Raw genomic sequence first — 24,848 nt, 5'->3', positions numbered from 1 at the left:
CACAGACATCAAACGGTTAGGAACCGTTGAGTACTGATAATAGTAATTATTATTATCAGTGTATGTGTTCTTTTCTGAAGAGCATATTTCAAAATATTGGTCTGTGGAACACCACCTTAACTGAGGATATAGGTTATGCAGGATACAAATAAAACACTTGCAGAAAAGTGCTGTACGAGTCTGAACACTTACTCCTAAGCGGACAGTGCAGGCATACACACTATTTTAAAGCAAACTGCTATTTATTTTTCACTGAGAGGGGCAGTGTAAATTTTTTAGTTAAGATAAGCCGAATAAAGATATCTTCCATTTCGTCCAAAAAAAATCTTCTTTTAAATTCCAAGATTCTACCAATCAGAATTGGAATAATAGAGTGTACAGGAAGAATATCTGTCAGCTAATTTGGTCTTCCTCACCATTTATCTTTGAATCTTCAGTCAACTTTTGAAAGGCCCAACTTTCGATATCTATATCTAATGTGACTGCTTCACTACAGACGCAGGGAAGGGTATCCAGCCTGTGAACTAACTGCTTCCATCAAGTTACCGGCTTGCCAAATAAAGACCTGCCAGAGGAGATTTCTCTTCAGAAGGGATTTCCTTCTAAGATAGACACAATTAATTTTAAACTGCTGACAAGCTGTAGCCTACATTGAATGTTTCTAAAGAGAAAAACAGGTTTATACAAAAAGACTGAAAGAAAAGGAACATATTTAAATTGAATGATTCCATTGCCATAGCGCTACAATCTTCTTTCATCTTTTCATGACATACTCACTTCGAACTTGCTTCAAAACAGGTTTCAAAAGGTCAAGCCAGACCTAAAAATCAACAGAAAAAACAGGTCAATTCTAATTTTACATGGTAATATGAGTACTGTAAGGCTTTTCATTCTTGAACTACTTATCAAAACCGTGCATTGCTACAATGTGCCAATACAACGCAAGTGGATCCATATAAATAGGCTTTGCATAGCTGCATTTAATATCTAGAACTTCTTTTGGGGGAGGTCTTTGACGTTTTTAAGGCAAGGGATGAAGCATTCATTTTGTTTGACCGGTCTTTAAATGCAGGCAGGGGAGTGTTTGTTCGGTATATCTCAGTTTAGAGGTCACGGATCTTTCTTAGGAGAATGTGGAATATTATTGGTTTGAAGCATTTAGCTGTTAGATCTTTCCTTTGGTGGTTTAGTTGTATTATCAAAGCAGGTGCCCTATTGTGAAGACTAAAACATGCACTGAATATGGCAGTGACATGCCTACAAGGTAGAGACTTGTTTATGCAGTGGGCATGCTGACGTCAGTTAAACGAGGCTACTGCCTGTTACAGCGAGGTTTGTGATGTGTGGAAGTATTTGCCTTTTAGTGCGTGATTTGCATTCTGTGCAAATATCATGAAGAATAGACCACGTGTGTTAAGGCTCAAGTGGCCTAGTTGGGGAGTGTATAAAAGCCATGTTGCTTATAGGAGGCTAAGGAAATTATTTCTGAAATCATGTGGTTTGAGGTGGTTTATAGAAAAACGAAAAAGGTTTGGATTTGCATGTGGTTAGTTTCTACTATCATTATGTGAATTTTGGGATTTTTTTTATGAGGTTATATTTTATGGCTGACTGAAATACTAATGCTGGTCCATCGCCGCTATTTGTGGTTTAATTGATTTGTCTTCCCGGTGGTGCTGGAGGAGGGAAGAGACTGCATTAAATGCACAACCAACCAGATTGAGGACTAGGAGTAGGTCAATTGAGGGAAGGGAGGTCTATGATGCCAGCAGTAGATATTTCACAAACCGGAGTGGATATAAAGTTCATTAATAGTGAGTTGAAGATTGTGGTAAAAGCGTGGGTTGGTGTGTACATGGCAGATTTTTTAGAGTCCATATCGATAATGATATTGCGGAAGAGTGACAGAAAGTAATTATTAGCGCAATATTTAGAGTTAGGTAACAGGGATGTGTTATTCACGTTTGGGACCAGAAATACTATTTTGTAGCATGCTAGAACTTATAGTTACTATGTGCTACTTATTTTAGCCTTACTTAGTGGCAATAAATATCTAATTCAATTTTAAAATCACACATGAAGTCAAAGATTTTTCTCCGTAAGCAACAACATGCAATCAATTCTTACCATATTATAATTAAGAAATGGCACATCATGCGTTTCTGGTGACCTGTCTGGCCAAGCGTGCCTTAAGGTCAAAGGATCGATGTGCTTGCAGTCCCTCCCATTATCATATTAGTAGTGTTGTGTCTTGGACCTTTCTCCATAGGTGTAATATTGATACTGATTACTATGGCATGCTTACTTTACGCACTGCATTGTCAAAATGGCGGCCATGCATGAGAATGTTGATAATTTCACCTAACCCAAAGAAAGCAGTGCATACAGCTGATAAACTAAGACTGATAAACAAATTGGTGTCATGTTAAAAACGTAAAGAAGTTATAAAACATTTTTAGGATGGAGAGTGCATCAAGCAAGTAACAAAAGTACATTCCACACATTAAAATTTAAACTAGGACAATACTACGTTTTTTGTTTGTTTCACAATTCTTTATTGGAAGATCAAAACAGTGTTTGGGGAAGGGGGGATGGGGATCATAAGATACCATATGTGAAACAGTAATACTGTAGCAGGGATCCTGTTCTCCTACAGAACTGTGCATAGAGACCTGGAACCTCAGTGAATTAGGGTGTGCCAAAACTTACCTCAGTACCCAAAATCCCCTTACCAAGCTAGCTACAGTGTCTCATTGGTCATTACAAACTCCCAATGTTTAGACATACCAGAACATGAACTTAGAATACCTCAGGTCACGTGGAACACATGAACACTCTTTCATTATATAATCATTTCAAACCAGAACGTGGAGTAAAGGAGGACGCGTGCATATTTGAAATATTTATTTACTAATGCAGTGTTCTCAAACGCAGTATCTTAGATAATACAAGCAAACATATTATAAGAAGCAAAGTTATCAGCATAGTTACTAGTCCATAAAAGGCAAAAGGTGACAACATGCTAAAATGTTGAAATGAATAAGGGTTAACACCACCTAATTCTCACCCTCCCTATCTAGCATATTATATTAACACTAAGAAGGTCTCTTTGGGTTTTAGCAGGGCGAGCCCATACCTCAAGATCTCAGTGGCAGAGGATCACATCATCTTCCACCAGCTCTCTGCATGCGAAGCACCATCAAGTGTGTTTTTCGTGTGCTCTACGCAAAGCAATATAAAACGCGCCTAAAGCCAGATTTTGGCAGCAGCTGCGTTGTTATGTCTAGCAAGGTGCGAAGATCAGACCTCACAACAACACTGTGTGGAGTTATCCTTGAAGGCTTCAGCACTCACTGTACAGACATAGTTTACAAAGCAAAGTTGATATCAGAGCAACAACATATTATTCTCATGTAAATCACAACGCTCTTCTAGGCTGAAAGCTAAAACAACAATTATATGTCGTGTACAGAAGCAGCAAAAGGTAAAATGGCATTTAAACATTTAATAAGCTCATGCTAACTTAACACGATATATAGGTAAGCAATAACTATATGACATGTTTGTTTCACAATTCTTTATTGGAAGATCAAAACAGTGTTTGGGGAAGGGGGATGGGGATCATAAGATACCATATGTGAAACAGTAATACTGTACGAAAACACAGTGCAAGATGAAGCAGAGCGCTAGGTACATAGCATGTGTGTGTTTTCCCACGAGGCAGGGGCCCTTGAAGGACAAGGAATGGCAATATCGAGGAGGTTACGCAGGTCCGCATCTGTACACAAAATGGTCAGCGGGATTAGAGGGGCCAGAAAAATAGAACATGACAAAAAGAAACTAATGGAGAAAAAGCAAACAGGGAGTCCATACTCACAGCCACAAGCCGGGGGAGTGTAGGGGGGGGGGGGCAGGGGAACAAGAGAGGGGGAAAGGAGAGAGAATAGGGAGAGAAAGGGGAAGAGAGGGCAAACATGAGAGGCAAAGAAGTAGAGAGAAGTGGAAAAGGTGGAAGTGGGAGAAGAAAATGGGGGAAGTAGGCACGCACCCTCAGTGATTATGACCAGATCACATCTCAAGGGCAGTGTCAGTGTGATATAATATCTGGTCACCCTTTTGGGGACAGGGGCGCTCTCAACTAAGGGCTAATACAAAGTTTATTTCTGGTTTCGGCTGGCATTCTGGTGCAGTCTGCCCATGTCCTTTAACACCCTAGGTCAGTGGTTCTTAACGTAGGATTCGCCTACTCAGAGGTTCAAAGATAAATAATATATACACACAAACAAACAAATCAAAATGCAAAATTTAAAATTTTAAAACAATCACTCAATAAATGTGATGGAATTTGCAATTATGGGCTAAAAATTAAGTTGGTATCTTTCTGACGGAGTGGGGATGCACGAAAGTCAAAAGTATAGGAACTTCAACCCTGGTCGTTATAACCCATCCGCTGTCCCTGTCCTGGACATCACTCTAACTTAAGAACTATAATTATTCGATTCTGAAATTGAATTTTATGCAAAAGTATGAATTTACTGCATTTGCACATAATCCAGCCTCTGCTGCACAATTAGCAGATTTCAACAAAAACATTGCTCATTACCAAATGATCAATTTGACTGAATAAAAGTACTATGTGGTGCTGTGCAGTGACTGAACTTCTGCACAGTTTAACTGGTGATGTGCCAGCTGCTAATTGCAGAATGTCAATGTTTAAATGGCACTAATGAGGTGACACTTTTGCTCAAATACTAATAATGAATTAAAATGACAAAACAGCAAAATAATACTGTCACAGACTGCGCTGCATTCTGCTGCTTAATTTGCCTTTACTTGCAACATAATAATGGCAACCTTAGCACATAATTAGGTCCTCTAGGGCTGCATAATGTCCGTGCCCTTATTTATATACGATGAAGAGTCACCCCTATGATGCCGCTGGTGTCAAAGAGTGCATGATGTCACTTTTGCTTGCTATTACGTTTTGGAAAATCGATATCCATGTAAATGTTGCACTTTTTTTTTATCTCTTACATACCCTAAATTAAGGGATTCCATGTAAACAACTTTCCATGCCTTTGCCTGCATTAGTGTACCTGCAACCAGCTTCGGCCATGTTTTCTTGCTCAGGCTAACACTGCCCCAGGAAGAGCCTATGAGATTGAGGCTCCTTGCGTTCCGGCTATCGAGGCACGAAATAAAGGAGATTGCTCAGAGAAAAACTGCTTACATTTCTGTTACTCGAGCTAGGCACTTGCATGCATTCTTTGTTAGAACTGTATCACGTGGCGACCACTACTAGAAACTGTGTAAGTTAGGATATCAATTAAAGTTTGTCTTCATAGATGCTTGGGAGGAGGGGGAGGGTTAGTTGTCTCACTGCGATCCTCAAACTATTAATTCTTTTAGCAATAAACCTTACAGACACTGGACCCGGTGTGTAAAGAGATTTTTTACAAGACCTACACAAAAAATGCAAAACAGATAAACGGGGTTATTAAAGCCAGAACCGATGATGCACGTATATTTGAAATTGTCTATTTACTTACCATGATCTTTCTGTGATCCAGGAATTCAAGCCCAAAATAATCTCCTTCAACCAAGTTCAGATGGTCACAAACAGCATCCAAAAGAACCTTGCCCGCCGCTCGGTGCTGTAGGAGGCAAAGAAAGCAGGTTACTCTACAAAGTGCCACTGATGCAAATGCACCACACTAGAACTGTTATCAGTTTTTAACCCGAAAGAAGGTTTATATTAAGTGTATATCATTCTGCAAGAGCAAGGAAAGGCAGGTCTCGGTAAACTATATAAAATTTGGTACGAAAAGTATGGTATTGTTATGAATTGCAATAACTGAAACACAACTCTACTTACAAACTGTTCTCCTGTTTTCCTCTGTTAATAAAAAGACTCACAAGCCCAAAAAAATACTCTACCCTTTTTATACCCCAACACGTTCCCTTCCGGGGATCTTTCTTCACTTTTTGGAGTGATGGAGAGGGTCGTTACGTTTATCAGATGATGATGATGTTTTACTAATGAGAGCTGTTATTATGCCAAGCCTGGTATTCATTCTGCCATACTGGCATGATCACTTAGAAACTGATCAAGCTACATCCACCTTGTTAAATGAGCAAACACTAGAGGGAGGAAGGAGGCTGAGGTGGAACAAGTGCAGTGGTTGTAAGGACCTCTGGTACATAAGGGTGACTGCCAGCAGTGATCCACTACCAACTTTTAAATGTATGTCTTCATTATGGCCTAAAACATTTAAAGTACTATGGAAGGCTTAACTTGGGAAATATATAAGTTCCGGTGCCCAAACATTTTCTTAGGAACCTGCTGCTGACTGCCGGGGTTGCCACATATAAAGGCGTCTTAGTATTGACTTACCTCATGCGTCTTTCTTTCTCTACCCCACACTTCCTATTTACTGCTAGTCCTAAACCTTATGTTTCATACAGACCCCAGATGCACACAAAATAATGAGGCAAAATGTGTCTGCAATTGAAACTGCAAAGAGGCCACAGTCATGAGGTTAAACAATGTATTAAATCTATAAATCACTGACAAGTGGAGATCTGAGAAATGGTGCCCGTGCAGAGTAATTTTAGTCATTAAGTTGACAGTTAACTGGTAACAGTCCTTTGGCAACAGTAGAAGAGTTGCACGCCACAATATGTGAATATGGAGATTAGTATTTCCATGTGAGCAGCCTGTCTCTATCGGCGCTTTTCACCATCAAATGGGTTGACTTTTGGATCAGGGCTATGTGTGAGTCTTCGAGGGTGGTGGCTCTAAACACAAATTACAATAATACCCAGAGGAACCCACGTTGGAAATTCACACAAGAAAATCCACACTTCATAATCCATACACAAGATGTAATTTCAAGATGCAAACCATTAAGGTTTAATAAATTTAGGAACCAATAGAGAAGGCAAACAATTATAGTTAGTCAATCCATTCAAACTAAGCCCTAATCTAATCAATATCCAAAACTGGTTATGAGGCAGGTAAGAATCAATGAACATTTGTTATATGGACTGCTCAGTAAAGCAGAAGAGGACCTGAAAATGATTTTAAGTACAGAGCGATAAACAGACCAGCATGGGGTCTGCTTCCTAGCCTTGCGGTTAGTGCAAGAACTTTCAAACTAATTCTAAGTGCTAAATAATAAAAGCTTTGCCATGAAGTCTGCCTTATAGGAAAGCAAGGGAAATGTTTGATTTGTCTCCCTAATGGCGAATTTATATACACCTTTCTGTTAAGAGACGGTACAGTCACTGTGGTAAGACAAAGAAAGTTACAACTCACAACCTAATATTTACGAGAATGGGCCCTGGGGGAGGAGGGGCACATAAGGAGCACCAGGAGGGATCCCAAGCTGCCCGAGGTGTTAATGGCATGGGGAGCAATGATGCAGGAGATAGGGGGACAGGCCTCCCCAGTCACTATAGACAGCGCGATTGAGACGTCCTCCGTAGAGGAGAGGGCCCCAGGACAAGAGAGGGAGACGCAAGGTGACCCCGCATGATTACTAAGATACATGGACCTTGAGTTACATAGACCCGGTGGAGGGGGGAAGGCAGGGCGGGGGGGGGGGTGTTGGGAAGGGAAGTGGGGATGGGAGGAGTGGGGGGTTTCTTACAGTTGGGTATGATTATGTATGGAACAAACAAAAAGAAATCTAACCAAAGATAATGTTAAGAGGAGGGGGGGGAGGGAATTCTCAACGGTGGCAAATTTAGTTACTATCGTTGATGTATATTCTTACAGTGCTGTTCTCCACCTCGGATGAGGTGGACGAAATGTAAACATGTTGTTTTGGAAATGCACTGCCGATTTGGAGAAAACCCAATAAAGAAATAAAAATGAAAAAAAAACTCACAACCTAATAGTAAAATAAAAAACATTACACGGTACGTAATTCTTGCTCTAAACCAAATTAATACGCTGTAATATGCTTTGCGCAGAAAACAATTCTACATTCAAAATATAAGCAACACCTCCGTTCGGCATAAGGAAGTGGCCTTCAATTTGTATACAATTGTGATCCATCCTCTCCAGAAACATCGAGAACACAAAACATTACATTTTATAAATGTAACGGAGCAAACAAGACCGCTGACCAAACTGAATTGCGTACAAATAATAAGCAATGAAGGACACTCTTGAGCTCTGCAGAGCAAGATGGGACCACAAGCTGATGTCAGGCTCTAACATCACATGCATCTGGAATGTGCAACTTCTTACCACCCACGTAGACTGCGCGACCAAATTCCAGACCACCAGTAGATTAAAGCGTACCCTTTTCGTCCTGCATGTTGAACACCCGGATACGCAGTAAGGTAAAATTTGGGCAAACACTCGTCTGCAAGAACGCTGGGCTAACTTACCACTCTGCCTTCAAGTGCTACAATTATAGAAAATTGCTGCTCTACAAGGGCTGCCATGGTGTGTACCTACCAATAAAATGGTAAGTGGCTGCCCAAAATGGCGCAATATATATCACTGAGGCTACATTCTTTAAAGGATGAAGCCCAACAAGCTCAGTCGTCTAGACTGCGCCTGATTTTCCCCAATACCCCCGGGGGACAGACCTCCCTTCAGTCAGCTGTCCCTCAAAGCCTTATAAGCTGCCCATCACAGAAAGAAATATATTTAACGCTATGACACTGTATGTAGATATTGCATTTAGCTGGCCTTTGGGTCTCAATATCTGCATTTTCCAAGTCGGTGAGCATTGTCAATTAAGTCATTCTGTGTCCCTCTGTCTATGCAAAATTGCAGTCCAACCTCTAGGTTGGTGGGCTGTGCCTGGCTTTTTTTTCTCAAAATCGTGTCACCCTACCTTGTGTCAGATTCCTAAAGCACCATCCATTTGAAGAACGACTGAGCATTTTCAAAGCCTACACTAGCAATGTGATGTACAACTCAACCAGCAGGTTTGTGACTTCAAAACGTACTAAATCATCGCAAACGCTGCTAAAAAGAACTGCCCTCCTTGAATCTGGGATGAGCTCCAGTATTTCAAACTAAAACCCTCAGGTATCCTACTGTGTAAGTAATTCACTTCCGCATTAACTTGATTGTTGGGAGTGCTATGGCATGGAGGGACAAAAGCAGCAACAGCGCCTTAAAGCCTTGATTCAAACAGAAACATGTTACAAACGTGCTAATGATAAAGTTATGGGAGGGATTAATGTTGCCTCCCCTCAAACCGACCTGTATCTGTGTTTGAGACATTTTAGGTTATTTGTTGAGAATGTCTAGGCCAGTCACAATGGGGCTTTTTTTTAAATAAGGGCATGACCCAAGACTCACAAATGCTGCCACACTACGCTTTCATCGGAGGACACGAGTCCGATCTTTTAATTTTTCGTTTTCTTGAAATAAGCAGCAGAGGGAAATATTTTATTTATGCTGGCAAAACTCCTAAATTTTGCATGTAGGAAAATTCACATTACGCAATTTCACGCAACTTTTTTTAAGCAAACGCACAACTCGCACACAAAAAAAAGTCTGAGATAACAGACTTTTACTGCTCAAAGCAGTATCTTGCTGGTACCTCACAAAACGTTATTTTTAAAAAATGTATACAAGGCCAACACTCAGGTAAACAAGCACTGGCGTTGCCAATAGGTCTCGCAGTAGGAAAGTTGTAGCTATTACAATTGCAAATAACAATGCCTTTTATTTTTGTTTTCATTTTAAAAACATAAAGGGCTTTGTCATTTACAAAACCAATAGCTCCAACTTTCCTACTGCGAGACCTATTTTCAACATTGAATGATCCACCTCCAAGACGGCCTATTAATTAAAACAGGCTGGTAACAGCAAACGTGAAATTGTGAGGCACGTTTAAGAAAAGTACTTATAAACAACCAAATCACGAAAGCACACAAAGGAATAAAGCGTTTATTCCTGCTCTCGCATACCAGTAATTAACATTAAACCGCTTTTAATCCAAATATCGGTAGGAAACCCATTTGAGCTACAAATACTGTAACAAAACACGTTCTGAAAACGGATCCGTTCATCAATAATTCACAAAACGCCCCATGCAGCAATCATACCATGAGCTGAAAAGAAAACATGTACAACCGTGATCATACTGGGGCTAGTTCATCTGCCGTAACGACAATTTACATAACAAAATGTGACGTCAATACATTGCAGAAATAACAGACACCCAAGTAAAAAAAAAAAAACAGACCCACCAATCTCATGGTACATACTGTGCACCAAACGGATGTCTACTCATGAAGGAAATGGAACCCAAAATGTACGTTGGCCATCTGCTACACGTCGACTGCTTTAAATAAATATAACTGCGTTTATGCCAGTACTGTTTAATGGTATGCTTACATGTTTAAATTCATGACATCATCTTTGTCAGAATCCAGTATTATCATTCGTTGAGAAGGACATTATTATAGGAACATTTGCGATGCGTGTTTACCACCTTTGTAACGTTGCCTAAATACAATAACAACATCAAGCAAATCTATTATTTAATACACAAGTACGACGCGAGTATACATGACCGAGGAGTTCATTTTGAAAATTTTAAAACGTTAACACTGGAATTCAAAAAGGACCGTATGTGCTCAATATGGGTTCGGTGACTAAACACTGGTATGTAAAAGAAAAAAAAAAAAGAAGCCCTATAATTTATTTAAAAGGTAAAGTACAGAAAGGTTATGCAACAAAACCACGATGGTTAGACATCCTAGGTCCCACAATGTATAGACAACTTTGTATGGGCTTGACTGAGCGCAGACCCACGTAGGCAACCCACTGGGGACCCCCTAGAACCACAGGCAGCGTTAGGCCGCATAAATGCCATGCCATTCAATTTTGAACGGAGTTTATGAAAAGCCTGTGCATAGTGAGATGGTTTTATGTGGAGCTGGATACCACACTAATGCCGTTTCCAATTACACGTGCGTTACTATTATCCAATTTCATAGCACTCAATAACTTACTCTGGAAGTATTGCAAACTAAGCCGACCAAGCTTGGGCCATGAATTGGTGATCAGTGGAAAATAGCCAAGTCAGAAACGAGCATTTAGCGAAGTGAAACCACTTATATCATCCGACAGAGGGGCCAAATTATGTGACACCGCTTACTAAATTATGCACCACGTTTTGTAGAATAGTAAATTAATTAAACTATTAATTTAAAACTTATAATCCGTTTGAGATAAAAACAACGTTTTTTGTTAAAAATCTGCAGGTTATAGGGAAAATGCGACCAATCCATCATTATGTGAACAAGCATTGGCGGTCCCTTTCAAGTGAAAGCGGGATGTAATTAGGGGGGAGGAGAAGTCTGGGCAGGCAGGATGACTCCGGGGAGGGGGCGGAGCGGGGAGAGCGGCATGTGGATTGTACAACAGACGGAGGGCATTGCTGTGGGGAGGGGGTGTAGGAGAAATGCACAAGGCGGGCAGGGGAGGGGGCGGAGCGGGGAGAGCGGCATGTGGGTGTTAAGAAGCCGGGCCTTTGAAGTGAAGCTAAGCTTCACTTCAAAAGGTGTCGGAGGAATGCGGCTGACGGTGATTGCGGCTGTGCACGCGCTTTTAAGCTCAATGCACATGCGCATTGAGCTTAAAAGTCACGGGCACTGCAAGGAATCGCCACGATTCCTTGCTGCTTAGTTAAAAGTTGTTTAAGCCGCAATAGGCTCGCAAGCTCGATGCGCATGCGCATCGACAGGCGAGACCTAAAAAAGTTACACAAAATACAATGAAATCCTATGCGGAGTGTCATTTCGCAGTATTTTCATGGAATTTCGAAATTTCACACACCCCTAGACGTAAGTAAGTTGACCATATTTAACCTTTTTTCAAAGCGTTCGCATAGAGCACAATCTACTTAACACTATTTTTAAATGGTGCCATTCAACGAATTTTTAGTTTCCTATTTCCTTGAAAATCCAGCAAAAAGAGGCCGCCAAATCTGAACAAGCTTGGGTTAGCTTCCTAGCAAGTACTTTACTGGCTGGCACAGCTTGTATTTCTAAATTAAGGTCAGGAAAAGAAATGGGAATATTAGCAACAATAGCCATTTTTCAGCTTTTATGGTAAAATTACAGCAGCAAAAAGAAGAATACATTACTCAAACGTACTTCAGAATTGTCTAAACTATTCCTAAAGGATTATCAAATCAAAATGGAGAAGAACTGCTGTGCTAAATGAAGAACACGGAGAATTTGACACACAATCTTATTCAAGTACCAGCTCATGGCCCTTTCAGAATCTGAAAGCATAAACAAATGCCTGGTATTTTTCTCTGAGAAGGTTGCAACCCTGGCTCAGCCTACATAAATATATTTCTTTTTTTAACGCTGTTGGCAATGTGTATACACCCATTTCACATGCGGTCTCCTATATATTTTAGAAAGCGACCACCCCCTCCAAACAATCAACTAATCTTCTCTCAAAGGCAAAGCGAGGGAGGAAGGAAAGCTGAATTTCAACAGACTTAACAGGGGAAGCGGAGTCGTCCCTGATGGTTCCCATGGCCAACTCAAGGGCACTGAACTCTGGGTCTTCGGCTCCGCAGTGACTTCTGCCCTTTTCCCAGTATTTGCTCAGCAGTAGCATATCTGTAATATGGGCATGCAACTACAAACTTGCTAGTGCAGTGAGGAATTCCAACTATGGCGGAGGGTGAACTTTGAAAGAGGAAAGGAGTAATAGCCAGTGGCGGCCGCCACAGAAGGGTATGGGTGAGCCTGGGTGAGGAGGTAGGGAAAAAATGTCACCAACCTGGCTGACGCCTCTCCTGCGTCCTCTTCTGTCGACGCACGGACGCACACAGGCTCCCAGAGACTACCCTAAGTCCATCACGGTACTGCGGTCACCAGCAAGACAGCAGTATCATGAATGGTCTGAGCGGCCTGGTACAGCGCTCAGGCAGGGAGTGGGAGCCTCTGCATGTTCTCAAATGCTAACTGGGCATGTCTGCTTGGCCGGCAAAACCATCATGTGCACTTTAGTGCACCAACCACTTTTCCACCTGCTGGCTGTAACGGCGGCCAAGCCCTGACCCGCCCGGTAAACAAAATTGCCTCAGTACGGAAAAATAAAATTATAACATTGTGTTATTATCATTATATTTTACCTTTTTGCACTGCCTTAGCGAAGGAGCCATTGCTGGTAACGGCCACCCCAAATGTCAGTAAGCTAGCAAAGGAAGAAAGCCAAATTTCTCTCCGGGGAATTCGAGGTACTTCAGACTTGCTGCCCCCCCCCCCCCCCCCCCATTTACAACCACCACACACATTTATAAAAAACGGAACATAAAATCTTGGCATTTTACTGCATAATTTTCAGCTAAACGGACATAAGTGACATGAGCTTTACAAGACATATTTAATCTTTGGGCTGTACCATAGCAAAACGCAATATAGCCATAACGTGGAAGGGGGGAGTTGAGCCCCGACATAAGGACTGGGCGGAGGACATGGACTGGTGCATGCAGGCTGAAAGGGTGGTATATGAGAGCAGGGGATGCCCAGGCAAATGGACTAAAATATGGGGCCCCTGGAACGAAAGCAGAGGGTTTTTGTGCACCCCCTTTGATGATGATTCCCCATTCAATGTTGATAAAGAGACTCTTGAATGATTTAATGTCACTATGTGCCTGTACCATTATCTATATTGTTTCTTTTCAGTTTATTGATCACATGTACAGTATGTCTAGTTTATGTGATATGCTCATTTTGACAACTGCTCTTCCTTTTAGTGTTGCTGTTCTTATTGTATTATTGTTTGTTTCTTTAATAAAAAGATTTCTAAAAAAAAATATTCTCTGCAAGGGCAAGAACTAGGAGAAACAAGACGGAGTAAAGTACAAGACATATTTAAAAAAGTCTGAGCTTCTGCCTGGTTGTTGGGGTACGTTTAAAACATGATTGCATAACAATGCATTTTTCAACAGAACTGACCAAAATTGGTTAAATTACTGTTTTAAAGGCAGCTCAAATATTCAAGGCATGTAATTTGACATAGTCCAATATCTTTTTCTCGCTGTAGATCGGATCTTCATTCGCTTCTACTTGTCACAGGCTTTCAGTTTCTCATCCTGCCCATTCCAAGTAGATTCTCAATCCAAAAATAAAATGTTACACAGACCTTAATCTCAGGCCCAGACAGCAGAAATATCCCTAAGGTTCGAAAGATCTCACTGGTTCAGGCACAGGAAGAAACAGTGTTGTTCAACGCAAGTTCAGGAAGACGTATGCCTGATTTTCACAATATCAATTAAGGCAATGATTTTCAGTTGGATGTTAATTTATCACCTGGGTATCCTGAATTTCTGGCATGGATTTGCCCCTCTTGGGCCTATGTTGGACAGCACTAAACTAGAGTTTAGATTGAGGACATCCTGCAAGTGTAGGGAACAGACATCCCTCAGGTTACACTAATCCCAAAGGCTCAGACAGCAGTAATGATAACGTACTACACATAGACGATTAACCTGCTAATGCAATAACAGTAAAGTGATCACCCATTCTATAAATGTAATGAGTTCTGTAGTCATTATTACTTCTCGATCAGCGTTAAACATACCATGGAAGTGCAGTTATTTTTTCACAAACCTCGGCTTGCTGGTTTCGTAAAATAAACAGGTTTTGGCAACAAATACAAGGTTTTATTTTCCTGAAAATAATTTTTTACTTAAGACTGACTTGCTTTGCTTTAAAAATAATTCCTCCCAGAAAACATCATCATTTAGGGTAAATAAACTCTTCTCTTGTTTGAAACTTTGTCATGGTCTGTAAATAACCCTTTGTAACCAAATAGCAAAAACCAAATTTTTAGCATTAAAAAACAAGTTTGATCTGCAAATAGCAGCTTGTCACTGTCATAAAGAACACCAATATATTATTGCCACTCCAAAACACTCTGTTTCACACACCCATGTAGAATAATTACATGTCAAAAGTGCCCACTACTAGACGGACACAGACAGTTTATGCCTGTCATGGGCACAATTAGGCATGGTCTCACAACAATGTACCAGAGCTAACAGAGCCCTACTGAAGATGCCCAAATAGGGCTGTATTATTCTGGGGTTGCTTGTGCCACGTTCACTTAGACTGGTAATTCAAGCTGGACTGTTCTGACTGGAGCAGTACCAATGCGGATAAGCATGTGGCTGGCTCTGGTATGAGGTGGTATGGTAAGCAAGAAAATATGGGCTTCGATGAGGTTCCTAGTAATTACCAGTGGCCAAGATTAATTAAGCATTCAAACCATCACTTATTTTGTTTTGTTCACATCTAACAATAAGCCAGGAGTGGGAACAATCTTCCACGGCCATCATTTATGACAGGGGTGCTACCATTATGCCAAGGTAGATGCCATTATGCCATGTGCACAAATTAGAACAATAATGACCAAAACAAACCTGTAACTACTATTATGCCAGAGGTAACCATTATATGTCAGCCAGGACAATGATTATGCCAAGGGATGACCACCATTACGCCAAGTGGTGCCAACTGTTATTCTAGGTTTATCATAATATTAAGGGGACAACAATGTGCCAGGGCGTCTATGCTGCTAGGGGTGACCACCAGTGTGCCAGGGTGGAGGAACACAATACACCAGAGCCACCATAATTTCAAGAGCAGAAACAATAACTAAGGGCTACAATTGTAAGCCATTGGAGGGAGAAGGTGGGCATTTGGATGCTGGACTGAACTCCACTCAAAGCTTAGCAATTTCCAAATCCAAGTAATCCTCTGTGTGTGGCCCACAGGTTTCAGACCTGCTACTCGTGGGAGTTGCAGGAAACTAACCCAGAGGTGTGGAAGAGACATCTCTGGGACCTTTAAACACAACTGAGTTCAAGGCACGAGAAGAAGCCTTAAAATGTTGGTGGTATAGTGTAAAGTTCATCCCTCAAACTCTTTTGAGGCAGTTCCTTTACCAGGTTTGTAGAACACTAATGGTGTACCCGTTTGCCCCCAAACTATCCCATGACTCATTAAAGAACAGAATGCCAGCAAAGTTACATGGCTTACCACCGTTTCTTGCATCACAAGGGCATTTGCAGTGTGTCCTACTGCCCGGAACCACACAAACGCCTATCCAAAATCCAACAATCTTGACGCGTATCAATTGTACTTCAAGGCGAGATGCAGTACAGAGATGGCACATCCATAGCTGCTGGATATATTTTCACAACTACCTCCTGATGCAGCTACACCTCTCAACAGCCTCGGACACTGTTGATCCACAGGCCCATCATACTATACTGCCTGCAAGACTGGCTTCATCAGCACAATACAGAAATGTTTCCCTTCCTTGCTGTTCAGCAGATAATTTGTTTTAGACCGCGTCCTCCAGGCCCCACTCTTCCTATTTCATGCGGAGTACTTCAAGGTTCAGTCCTATCCCTCCTCCCCCCCATCCCTTGCAAATATCTACAATGAGCTGGGGAAGAGGTGTGGTGCAGCGGCCAGGGCGACTGACGCCGGACGCTGGGGATCACGGTTCGATCCCCGGCACCGGCGGCAGGGGTCTGCCCAACACCATGTGACTCTGGGCAATAGCTTGCTTAATCTTCCCGATGGCCCACAGCGCCGGGAAACCTACGGGTAGCTGTGTGCTTTACAAATACAGGATTATTATTATGAGCTGAAGGATGCTGAAGGACAGGAAGGCAGTGCGGCCATACAAAAATATGCAGCTGAAACTCGATTTCACAAGAGTGTGGCTGATCCTTCTGACACCTTGCTGTGATCATCATGGGTCAGTTCCAGGACACAGTTTCCTGGTTACCTGCATGGTGGAAATATGAACAAACAACTTCTTACTCAAGCTAAATCAATCAAATCAGAATACCTTCAACTAAGCTCAAAGGCACCCCTCCACCAGTTAAGAATGGTATAATAATCTTTCTCCATCAAATATCTATCCCACTCTGGTGCCTCACGTCACATCTTAAGGACTCACTGTTTATTTGCAGATACTATGAAGCTGTGAGATGCCATCGTTTCTTTTCTAATACACCTGAACACGACTTTTTATTTATTTTTATTAACAACGTTCAGTCCCACAGATTCAAAGAAATCTGACCATATTACACGTATTATGATTGACAAACTGGCCCCCCACTCCCAAGACCAAAGTAATTCTCAAGATTGGCTGCTTTATTTACAAAGCTGTTCACATTGGCCTCTCTTCTGAGCTCAGAGAACACATGACCATGGATGCAGAATTCTGGGACATCTGATGTAAATTCTAGATCATGCTAACATTTTATAGGGCAAAATAAACTGTAAAATCTAATGAAATCCTTCACATGCTTTACATCAAGGACATATGCATTAACTACCCATTAAAGTCATCCAGGCTCAATATTCCAACAATTAGGAAGTCACTGTAGTCTTACCTGTTCTCCACATCACTTGGCCTAAAAACCTATCACCTTACCCTTTCCTTAAACACACCTGCTCCATCTACATATTCCACAGATGCAAAACATTAATAGCAATGAGTATGAATATAATTTTCTGCAGTGTTATTAAGTACTTACTTTCCAGTGCCTGTAAAGCACAGATCTGCTCATGTGACTAGCTGCATTCTACATACGAATCAGAAATGCATAACATAGTGCCACAGATCAGAACACTTTTTCGGGCTAGCAGAATGCTAAGCTATAGAAGAAACTATCTAGAAATGACACATTTTAAGAAAACTACTCAGACATTACATTGAATGGATCCAAGTAGAAATTATGTTTTAATAGAATAGGGCTCCGAGGGTGAGATGACCAAGAAATAACGTTAACAAATCCGTAGTACCACAGAGCCTGCTGATCGCAGCTTTCAGCCACCACAGCACCGTGTCACAGCCATGGCAAATCTGCACAGCAAAGAGACTACACAATGAGCCAACTCAGTAAATGTTCAACCAGACAACAATTGAATACCCAATAAAAACAAACTGGGGGACGAAAAAGCACCTTGAGTTTCTCATTAACTTGTTTATTAGTTTGTCGAGGTCGGTTTCATTTTACCCAAGGCAACGTTGAATCCAAAGCTATATAATTAAATAAAGATCAGATATTTAAGAACAAGTTTGGAATTTAGTTGATAACCAATCTGCAGAAAAAGAAAGCCAACAAACAAACAGCTATGTTTTATGTTAGCGGATTTTTTTTTAAAGGGCAGGTACTGCCAGGTACCCACTGCCTCCACTTCTAGTCTGAAAGGGGGAGTACCTGCATTTCCTGTTATTTTAAGAAACCGTTAAGTCATGTGTGCAATGTAGGATTATTTGTGCTTTGAATACTTGTAGGTTAACTACAACAGACCGCCTTTCCAAATGTGTGTAATCTTTAGGCAAAGCTGTAAACATTCTAGAATTGAAGAGAGACGATGACAACAATCCATTGTGTGACAAGACTAAAGAACTATACTTACAAACAAATGAAAACCCTTCACTTCAAGAGATGATGTGGGTCCTGCATGCCCCATGATGGACAACTACACCCTGTAACGTGTTGTGCACTACCTTGCTTAATGCTGTACAAAAAGCTGCAGAATCACAGGGAATATGTAGCCAAGCCTCACTTATCACCATAGCAAAACAGGGTTTGTTTTCATAAGAGTTATTCTTTACTTTTGTGAATATAGCCTTGCCCTATACTGCAACCGGATGGGGACTCAAGTTACTGCTGCAATGTGATGCAAATTGTCCAGGAAGGTAACCGAAATGTTACTGGGCATCGAAAGCCCCCGCTGACCCTGAGGTCTGTGGACAAAATCAGCCAACAGAAGCATCTGGTTCTTTCCAGACTACGTCTTAACAGGATTTCAATACTTTTAATGGAAGAGTAGTGGCACGTCACAGTTCCAAACAGGTACTCTGTTATAGCGCGTACAAGCACTTTCACATTTCCATTTCAAATACAGCAAATTAGGCAAGAGAAGAGATTGTGTCGATCTCACACTAACTATGACACAGCATTGAGTTTAGATTCAGATTTCGGTCTTAAGCGGGAAGTTTTGGTCAAGAATATTTACACTTTTTCCACTGCTTTTTTCATACTATGTTATATTATCACACGACTACACTTGGCCAGACATGGACTCGGCAAACAGGGCTCACAGAATGCGTACGTGCTGGGAGGTCTGAAGGAAAGCAGAGACTTTCCTGAAGGTTAGTTGGTTAGGACATGTTTGGAAGTCTGCGCTATGGAGTCTGATCTAGGTGAGTGGAGACCGGTCAAGAAGGATTTGGAGATGCACAATATTTGAAGTATGGTCTAGGTGAGGAGTAAAAGGTTGAATTTTGATCCATGGTGAGTCAGTATTCCCTGGATCTATTGTGGACATCTCTGTGTCACATATCAGGGATTTGTCTTTGAACTGTGAGGCAATGCCCATGTCTTCGGAGTGCATTGATATGGACTACTTTTTTAGGCTGAAGACTGGCAACACTTTCGTTTTTTTGAGGGTAGGCAGACAATTTTTCCTATGGTCATAAAATGTTGCAGTACTTCAATTTTATTAAGCGACACTTTATTTTTATGGATAGACATGCACAATGACTACCATTTTGAAGGATTCTGGTTCCACATGCTGGAGCTGTTCTTTTCCTACTCTCTTAGCTGGTCTCTGTCTCTGCAAATGCAGATCAACAACAAGTATTTGAATCTCAGGTCAACTCAGGGGAACACGTCTTGCAAGCTGAGAAAAACCCCGCCACAGCACATGCTGCTTCCCAAGGGCAGTGTTCAAACAAATATGCATAGAACTCAAAAGACAGTTCCAAACTAAAACATGCACACACACTACATTTTTAATACCTCTCTTCATGTTTTATGAATTTTAATTTTGAAAATCCTCTTACATTTTCACAGGAGACTACTAAACAAGAATACATAAAGCAATGAATGAATAGTATGCGTGGGCACACTCAGCAGTGTGCTCTCTTCAACGACACAATTACTGAACAGCGGCAGTGTGATTTCAAAGCAATATAATGAAAGACTACATCTAATTTCACTGAGTTCTGGGAAAGGATAACTTTGATTACAAATCTAGACTCTTACATATACACTAAGGCCTTTTAAAAAAGCACTTTCAAATGCTCAATAGTTATGAAGAAATGCATTCTCAAATGCTGGACTACACGTGATCCAAATCTGTATGTGTAACATTTTGTTAGCACAAAAAAAATGACTGGAATCATGGTTAAAGCCAATTTCTCTGCACTTACGTTTTTTAATCCCAACTAATATATGCAAGGGCTAATCGGAGTATGGCAAGAAGTGTTAACCACCTCTTGACTTTGTAAGTAGACTAGAAAACAGAAAATGACAAAATTTATCCACAGGTAAGAAGAGTAGGAATGAAGCACCTGTATGCTTTTTCACAATGATCATGTTAGGAGATGCAAGGCCATGTTTCAACTGGAGCACAGCTTGGACTTCATAAATTTACAAGAATACACAGAATGTTGCGCTTACGTTTTTTAATCCCAACTAATATATGCTAGGGCTAATCGGAGTATGGCAAGAAGTGTTAACCATCACCCAGGCACTCGTCACCAGCCGACTGGACTACTGGAACACCCTCTACGCCGGAACCACAGCCAAACTTCAAAAAAGACTCCAACGCATCCAAAACGCCTCCGCACGACTCATCCTGGACATCCCTCGTCACAGCCACATCACCGGACACCTGAGAGACCTGCACTGGCTCCCCGTCAACGAGAGAATCACGTTCAGACTCCTAACCCACGCACACAAGGCTCACCACGACCTGGGCCCCAAGTACCTCAACGACCGCATGACCTTCTACACGCCCACCCGCCAGCTGCGTTCGACCAGCCTCGCCCTCGCCACCGTACCTCGCATTCGCAGAGCCACCGCCAGAGGAAGATCCTTCTCCTACCTGGCAGCCAAGACTTGGAACTCCCTCCCCACCCACCTCCGGCGAACCCAAGACCATCTCTCCTTCAGGAAGCAGCTCAAGACCTGGCTGTTCGGACAGTAATCATACCCCTCCCCCAGCGCCTTGAGACCCTCCCGGGTGAGTAGCGCGCTCTACAAATGCCGTGATTTATTGATTGATTGAACCACCTCTTGACTTTGTAAGTAGACTAGAAAGCAGAAAATGACAAACATTTATCCACAGGTAAGAAGAGCAGGAATGAAGCACCTGTATCCTTTTTCACAATGATCATGTTAGGAGATGCAAGGCCATGTTTCAACTGGAGCACAGCTGTGACTTCATAAATTTACAAGAATACACAGAATGTTGCATGGAAAGAGTGTAGCATGAATCCCTTGGTCCAATAAAGCCTGGACCAGGTCTACAGCTGAAATCTTTACAATAGGGTAGACCCAAATAGCAACTTCCATGGGAAGCAACTATATTGTACGGAAATGCAAATGTACAAAATAACTAACAGACTAATATGGATAACATCCAAAAGATAAACAACTCAACAGTGCCATAAAATGTATGACCTTATGGTATAGTAATCACGCCTTTTGAAATGTCGTAACAGAAAACTTGCAAGACAGGATTCCACATCAGACCCACTAAAACTGGGCAAATTAGCCTTAGTGTAAGGTGACAAAATCAGAAAGCATACATTTGTCTCGGTGCATTTTCTACTAAGCTGCACTGCGACTAGAGAAATCATTTCACTCCGAACAAGGGATCCATCCCAAAAGTTTTTCTCCAAGAGGAACATTGATGCAGGTCTCGTTAAAAAAGTGTTATTCCTTGCAGCTACTGATTTCTTTTTCCACTTGTGTGGGTGCACTCTTCTACATCAGCCTTTATTTAACTAAGCAGACTTTTATCCACCCCCCTCCATTTAAGTGATGTTTGATCTTCGTCACAGTGTGTGTCTGTAACATGTTAATGCTATGTAAATAAACACATGAACATACAATTTCTCAACTGGTTCTCGACTGAAAAGTAATTCAGGTTTTAATACGGGGTTTTAGTGTACTGATGCTTAATTACTAATACAAAAAGACTTTAAAAAAACTCCTAGCAACCCAAGGATGGAATTTTAGGTTGGATATTTCTCAAACCTTTGATATTTCATCCAAGTGAAAGTATAGTAAGTATTGGAACTGGTAAACCATCTTGTGAAGAAGAGGCAACCATTATGAATTTGAAAGAAGATGTAACCCTAGTAGTTCTACTTTGATAGAGGTACATTTAAGTCTCACCTGGCAAGGGTCGGTCACTTAAATGCCTGTCCATTAAAAGCAATAATACATCACCAAGAGCTGAAAATCTTTGGATAAAAGCCACCATTACAAACAACTGTTCACAGAGGGCATAAGCTGAAGTTGAAGAATCTTCACCCTGTACAACCTGATTTTTTCCCAGTGCATTTTATCAGGAAAACCTGATTTGTGTCTTAATCGTACCTGCGAACTCTACCAATTTGTGTTGTAAGTTACTACTTTTTCAGCAAGACTGCTTCCGATAAATTTGTTCCTGCAATCCTACAGCTTTCCATGAAGACAGAGTAGACCTCAACACCTAACTACTCCTTCTGCAGTGAAATAAATATTAGCAATGTCTAGAACAAGCAGCCAGGGTTCATTTCTGAACGGGTCTAGGGAAAGTGAAAATAAATACCTTTTACACTATAAAGGGCAGGGAGGGGAGGGAAAACTGATCATGCACCTTCGAGAAGGTACTGGCCCTTCCGTAGTCCAGATACCACCACCTTGTGCAGGACACTGCCACACGCGGTTCTAGAAGTAGGAGTAACTGAAGTTGTCTTCTTGCCTAACCCAGCTATGCTATGATGCCCAAACACTCCAGAGCTACCCAAGGGGGTGGTGGTACTTGTAGTCTATGTTGGGATTTTTGCAAATTTTGAGAAAAAAAATTCCTTTGCTTGAATAATGCTTTGTTCCCAAATGTAAACCTCGGTCTCTCCCACAATACACCTCTCAGCCATCTCCTGACCCGGAACACACACACCCATGTCTCTTTTCTATCACTGAAAAGCACATGGTCTCTTAAAGATTAACTCTTGGAATCCTTGGCAACTGTGCAACAGGTGACGACAAAGTCAGTCTGCTATGTTCACACCTACGGACGCCCACATGCCCACCTCTGCCGCAGATACAGACAAACTCATGCTCTGGTTATGGCATCGCCCCACCTTGGGGAAATGTATCCCTCATGGTCAGTGACCCTCACACATTGTGGCAGTTTCACTAAAGGTGCCTGGCGGGAATAGGCCTTCGGCTGCTTGAAGGGTTTATACAGCGACGCCTGGTCTCCTCAGTAGACTTCCAGACATTATTTATGAGTCTTTCACTTTGGGGGGCAGTGTCACTTGTTTGGTTTCAGTTCCAGTCCATGAAAATCAAATCTCACCATACACAGAGTGTCACAAATTGTGAGTCTGACCAAGGAGTGTATTCTGATTCTCTGAATGCAAGTCTCATACCTTGGGGAGAGAGCCTCACTCATTCATTTGGAGCCACAAACATAACCTCATTATTGAGAGTGAGCTTCACACAACTGGAGCTCATTCTCATCCACTGGAAGGGAGCCCAACACCCTGAAGCACAGCCTCACTTCCCTGAACGTGACTGTCATGCCTTGGAGTGCTGTGTTCAATTCTGATTTAGCTCCACCGTCACGTGGGTTTCTGAGATTACACGATAGGCCTCTTATGATGTAATTTCTGAAGATATTATTATCCTAGTTGGTGGTTTTGATGCCTGAAAAAATACTACCTCTTTTTTGCTCACAGAATCTCAGCAAGTAAGTACAATTCTAAACAAACTGCAATTACGTAAATTACACAATTTTTCCCCTGGAGTGCCGAAAAGCCCATGAGATTTACATCTGCAAAACGACACAACTAAAGATCACACGTCTCCCAGAAAATGTAAGATATCATCAATTTGCTGGTCTACTTCAACTTCCTTTTGAGGAACTGCTTGCAGACCGTTGTCAGCATTTTCGAGCAATCTTTCATAAAGGCTCCCAAAATTGAGTAATATATGTCTGCTTTTATCAGAAGAGTGGACAGAAAGAGTTAGAAATATGGCACACAAAGACTTCTATTGACTGTATGAAATACAGGTCAAACTAACATTGGTTGAATAATTATTTAATCAAGGTTGCACTAATAAAAGTTCTTGGTAAAGAAGATTCATAGGCACAAAATGAACAAAAAAATAATGATTCTTCTGAGTCACAGACAACTAGTTCAGGTGGGAAAAACTCATGTTTACCTGAGCAGTGTTTACCTCTTAACTGCTCCAAATGCACACAATCACTGGATAATCTACACTGCAATCATGATGATCGGAATATAGGTTACATGTAATAAGGGGCTATAAAACCTTTACTTAAAAGAAGAGTTCATGAAATCTAGGTGGTTCGTCTATTCAGACTTGGGATTTTGGATGGTGAAGGACTCATGATGCTTGCACTGAACACGACTGGAAGGACTGACCATTAGGCTTTGGACCTACGTGTCTCCGAACTCACGGTGGTTATGATTTTTGGGCGGAGCATAGCATACAGACTGAAGTTTATACATACACATTGCTACAAGTAACTACCTTTGTTTGCGTTGTATCCTGGGTTCTTGACTGTGTATTGCAATTTTGCTTATCCAGTGTGGCAGACATTAGTTAGTGGATGGATAAGGCTGCCCTGAGGAAGCCTTTGTTAGGGTGAAACACGTTGGCTAAGCTTATACTTCCGGATGAAGAAATTGAATAAAAGACAAATACATATGAAATGGATCTACTAGCCTTACTGTGGACTAAGTTTTTGTGTACACGTTTGTTTTGGTTTTTTCACAC

At 41.4% G+C, this 24,848-nt stretch overlaps 1 protein-coding gene across 4 annotated transcripts in view; it reads right to left on the bottom strand.

Annotated features, from left to right (window-relative positions):
* FARP1 (FERM, ARH/RhoGEF and pleckstrin domain protein 1) overlaps window positions 1-24,848 on the bottom strand; it is a 543,186-nt gene that overhangs the window by 294,621 nt on the left and 223,717 nt on the right. For all 4 annotated transcript variants that reach the window (XM_078657512.1, XM_078657514.1, XM_078657515.1 and 1 more), the window contains exons 3-4: window positions 5,550-5,654; window positions 778-820 (exon numbers count right to left, since the gene is read on the bottom strand). In XM_078657512.1, the coding sequence (XP_078513638.1) occupies window positions 778-820; window positions 5,550-5,654 (148 nt within the window). The remainder of the gene's footprint in view (window positions 1-777; window positions 821-5,549; window positions 5,655-24,848) is intronic.

This window comes from Lissotriton helveticus, chromosome 8 (assembly GCF_964261635.1).
Source record: "Lissotriton helveticus chromosome 8, aLisHel1.1, whole genome shotgun sequence".
NCBI lineage: Eukaryota > Metazoa > Chordata > Amphibia > Caudata > Salamandridae > Lissotriton > Lissotriton helveticus.
The sequence above is the reverse complement of the archived record's forward strand: the minus strand, read 5'-3'. Positions and strand labels throughout refer to the sequence as shown.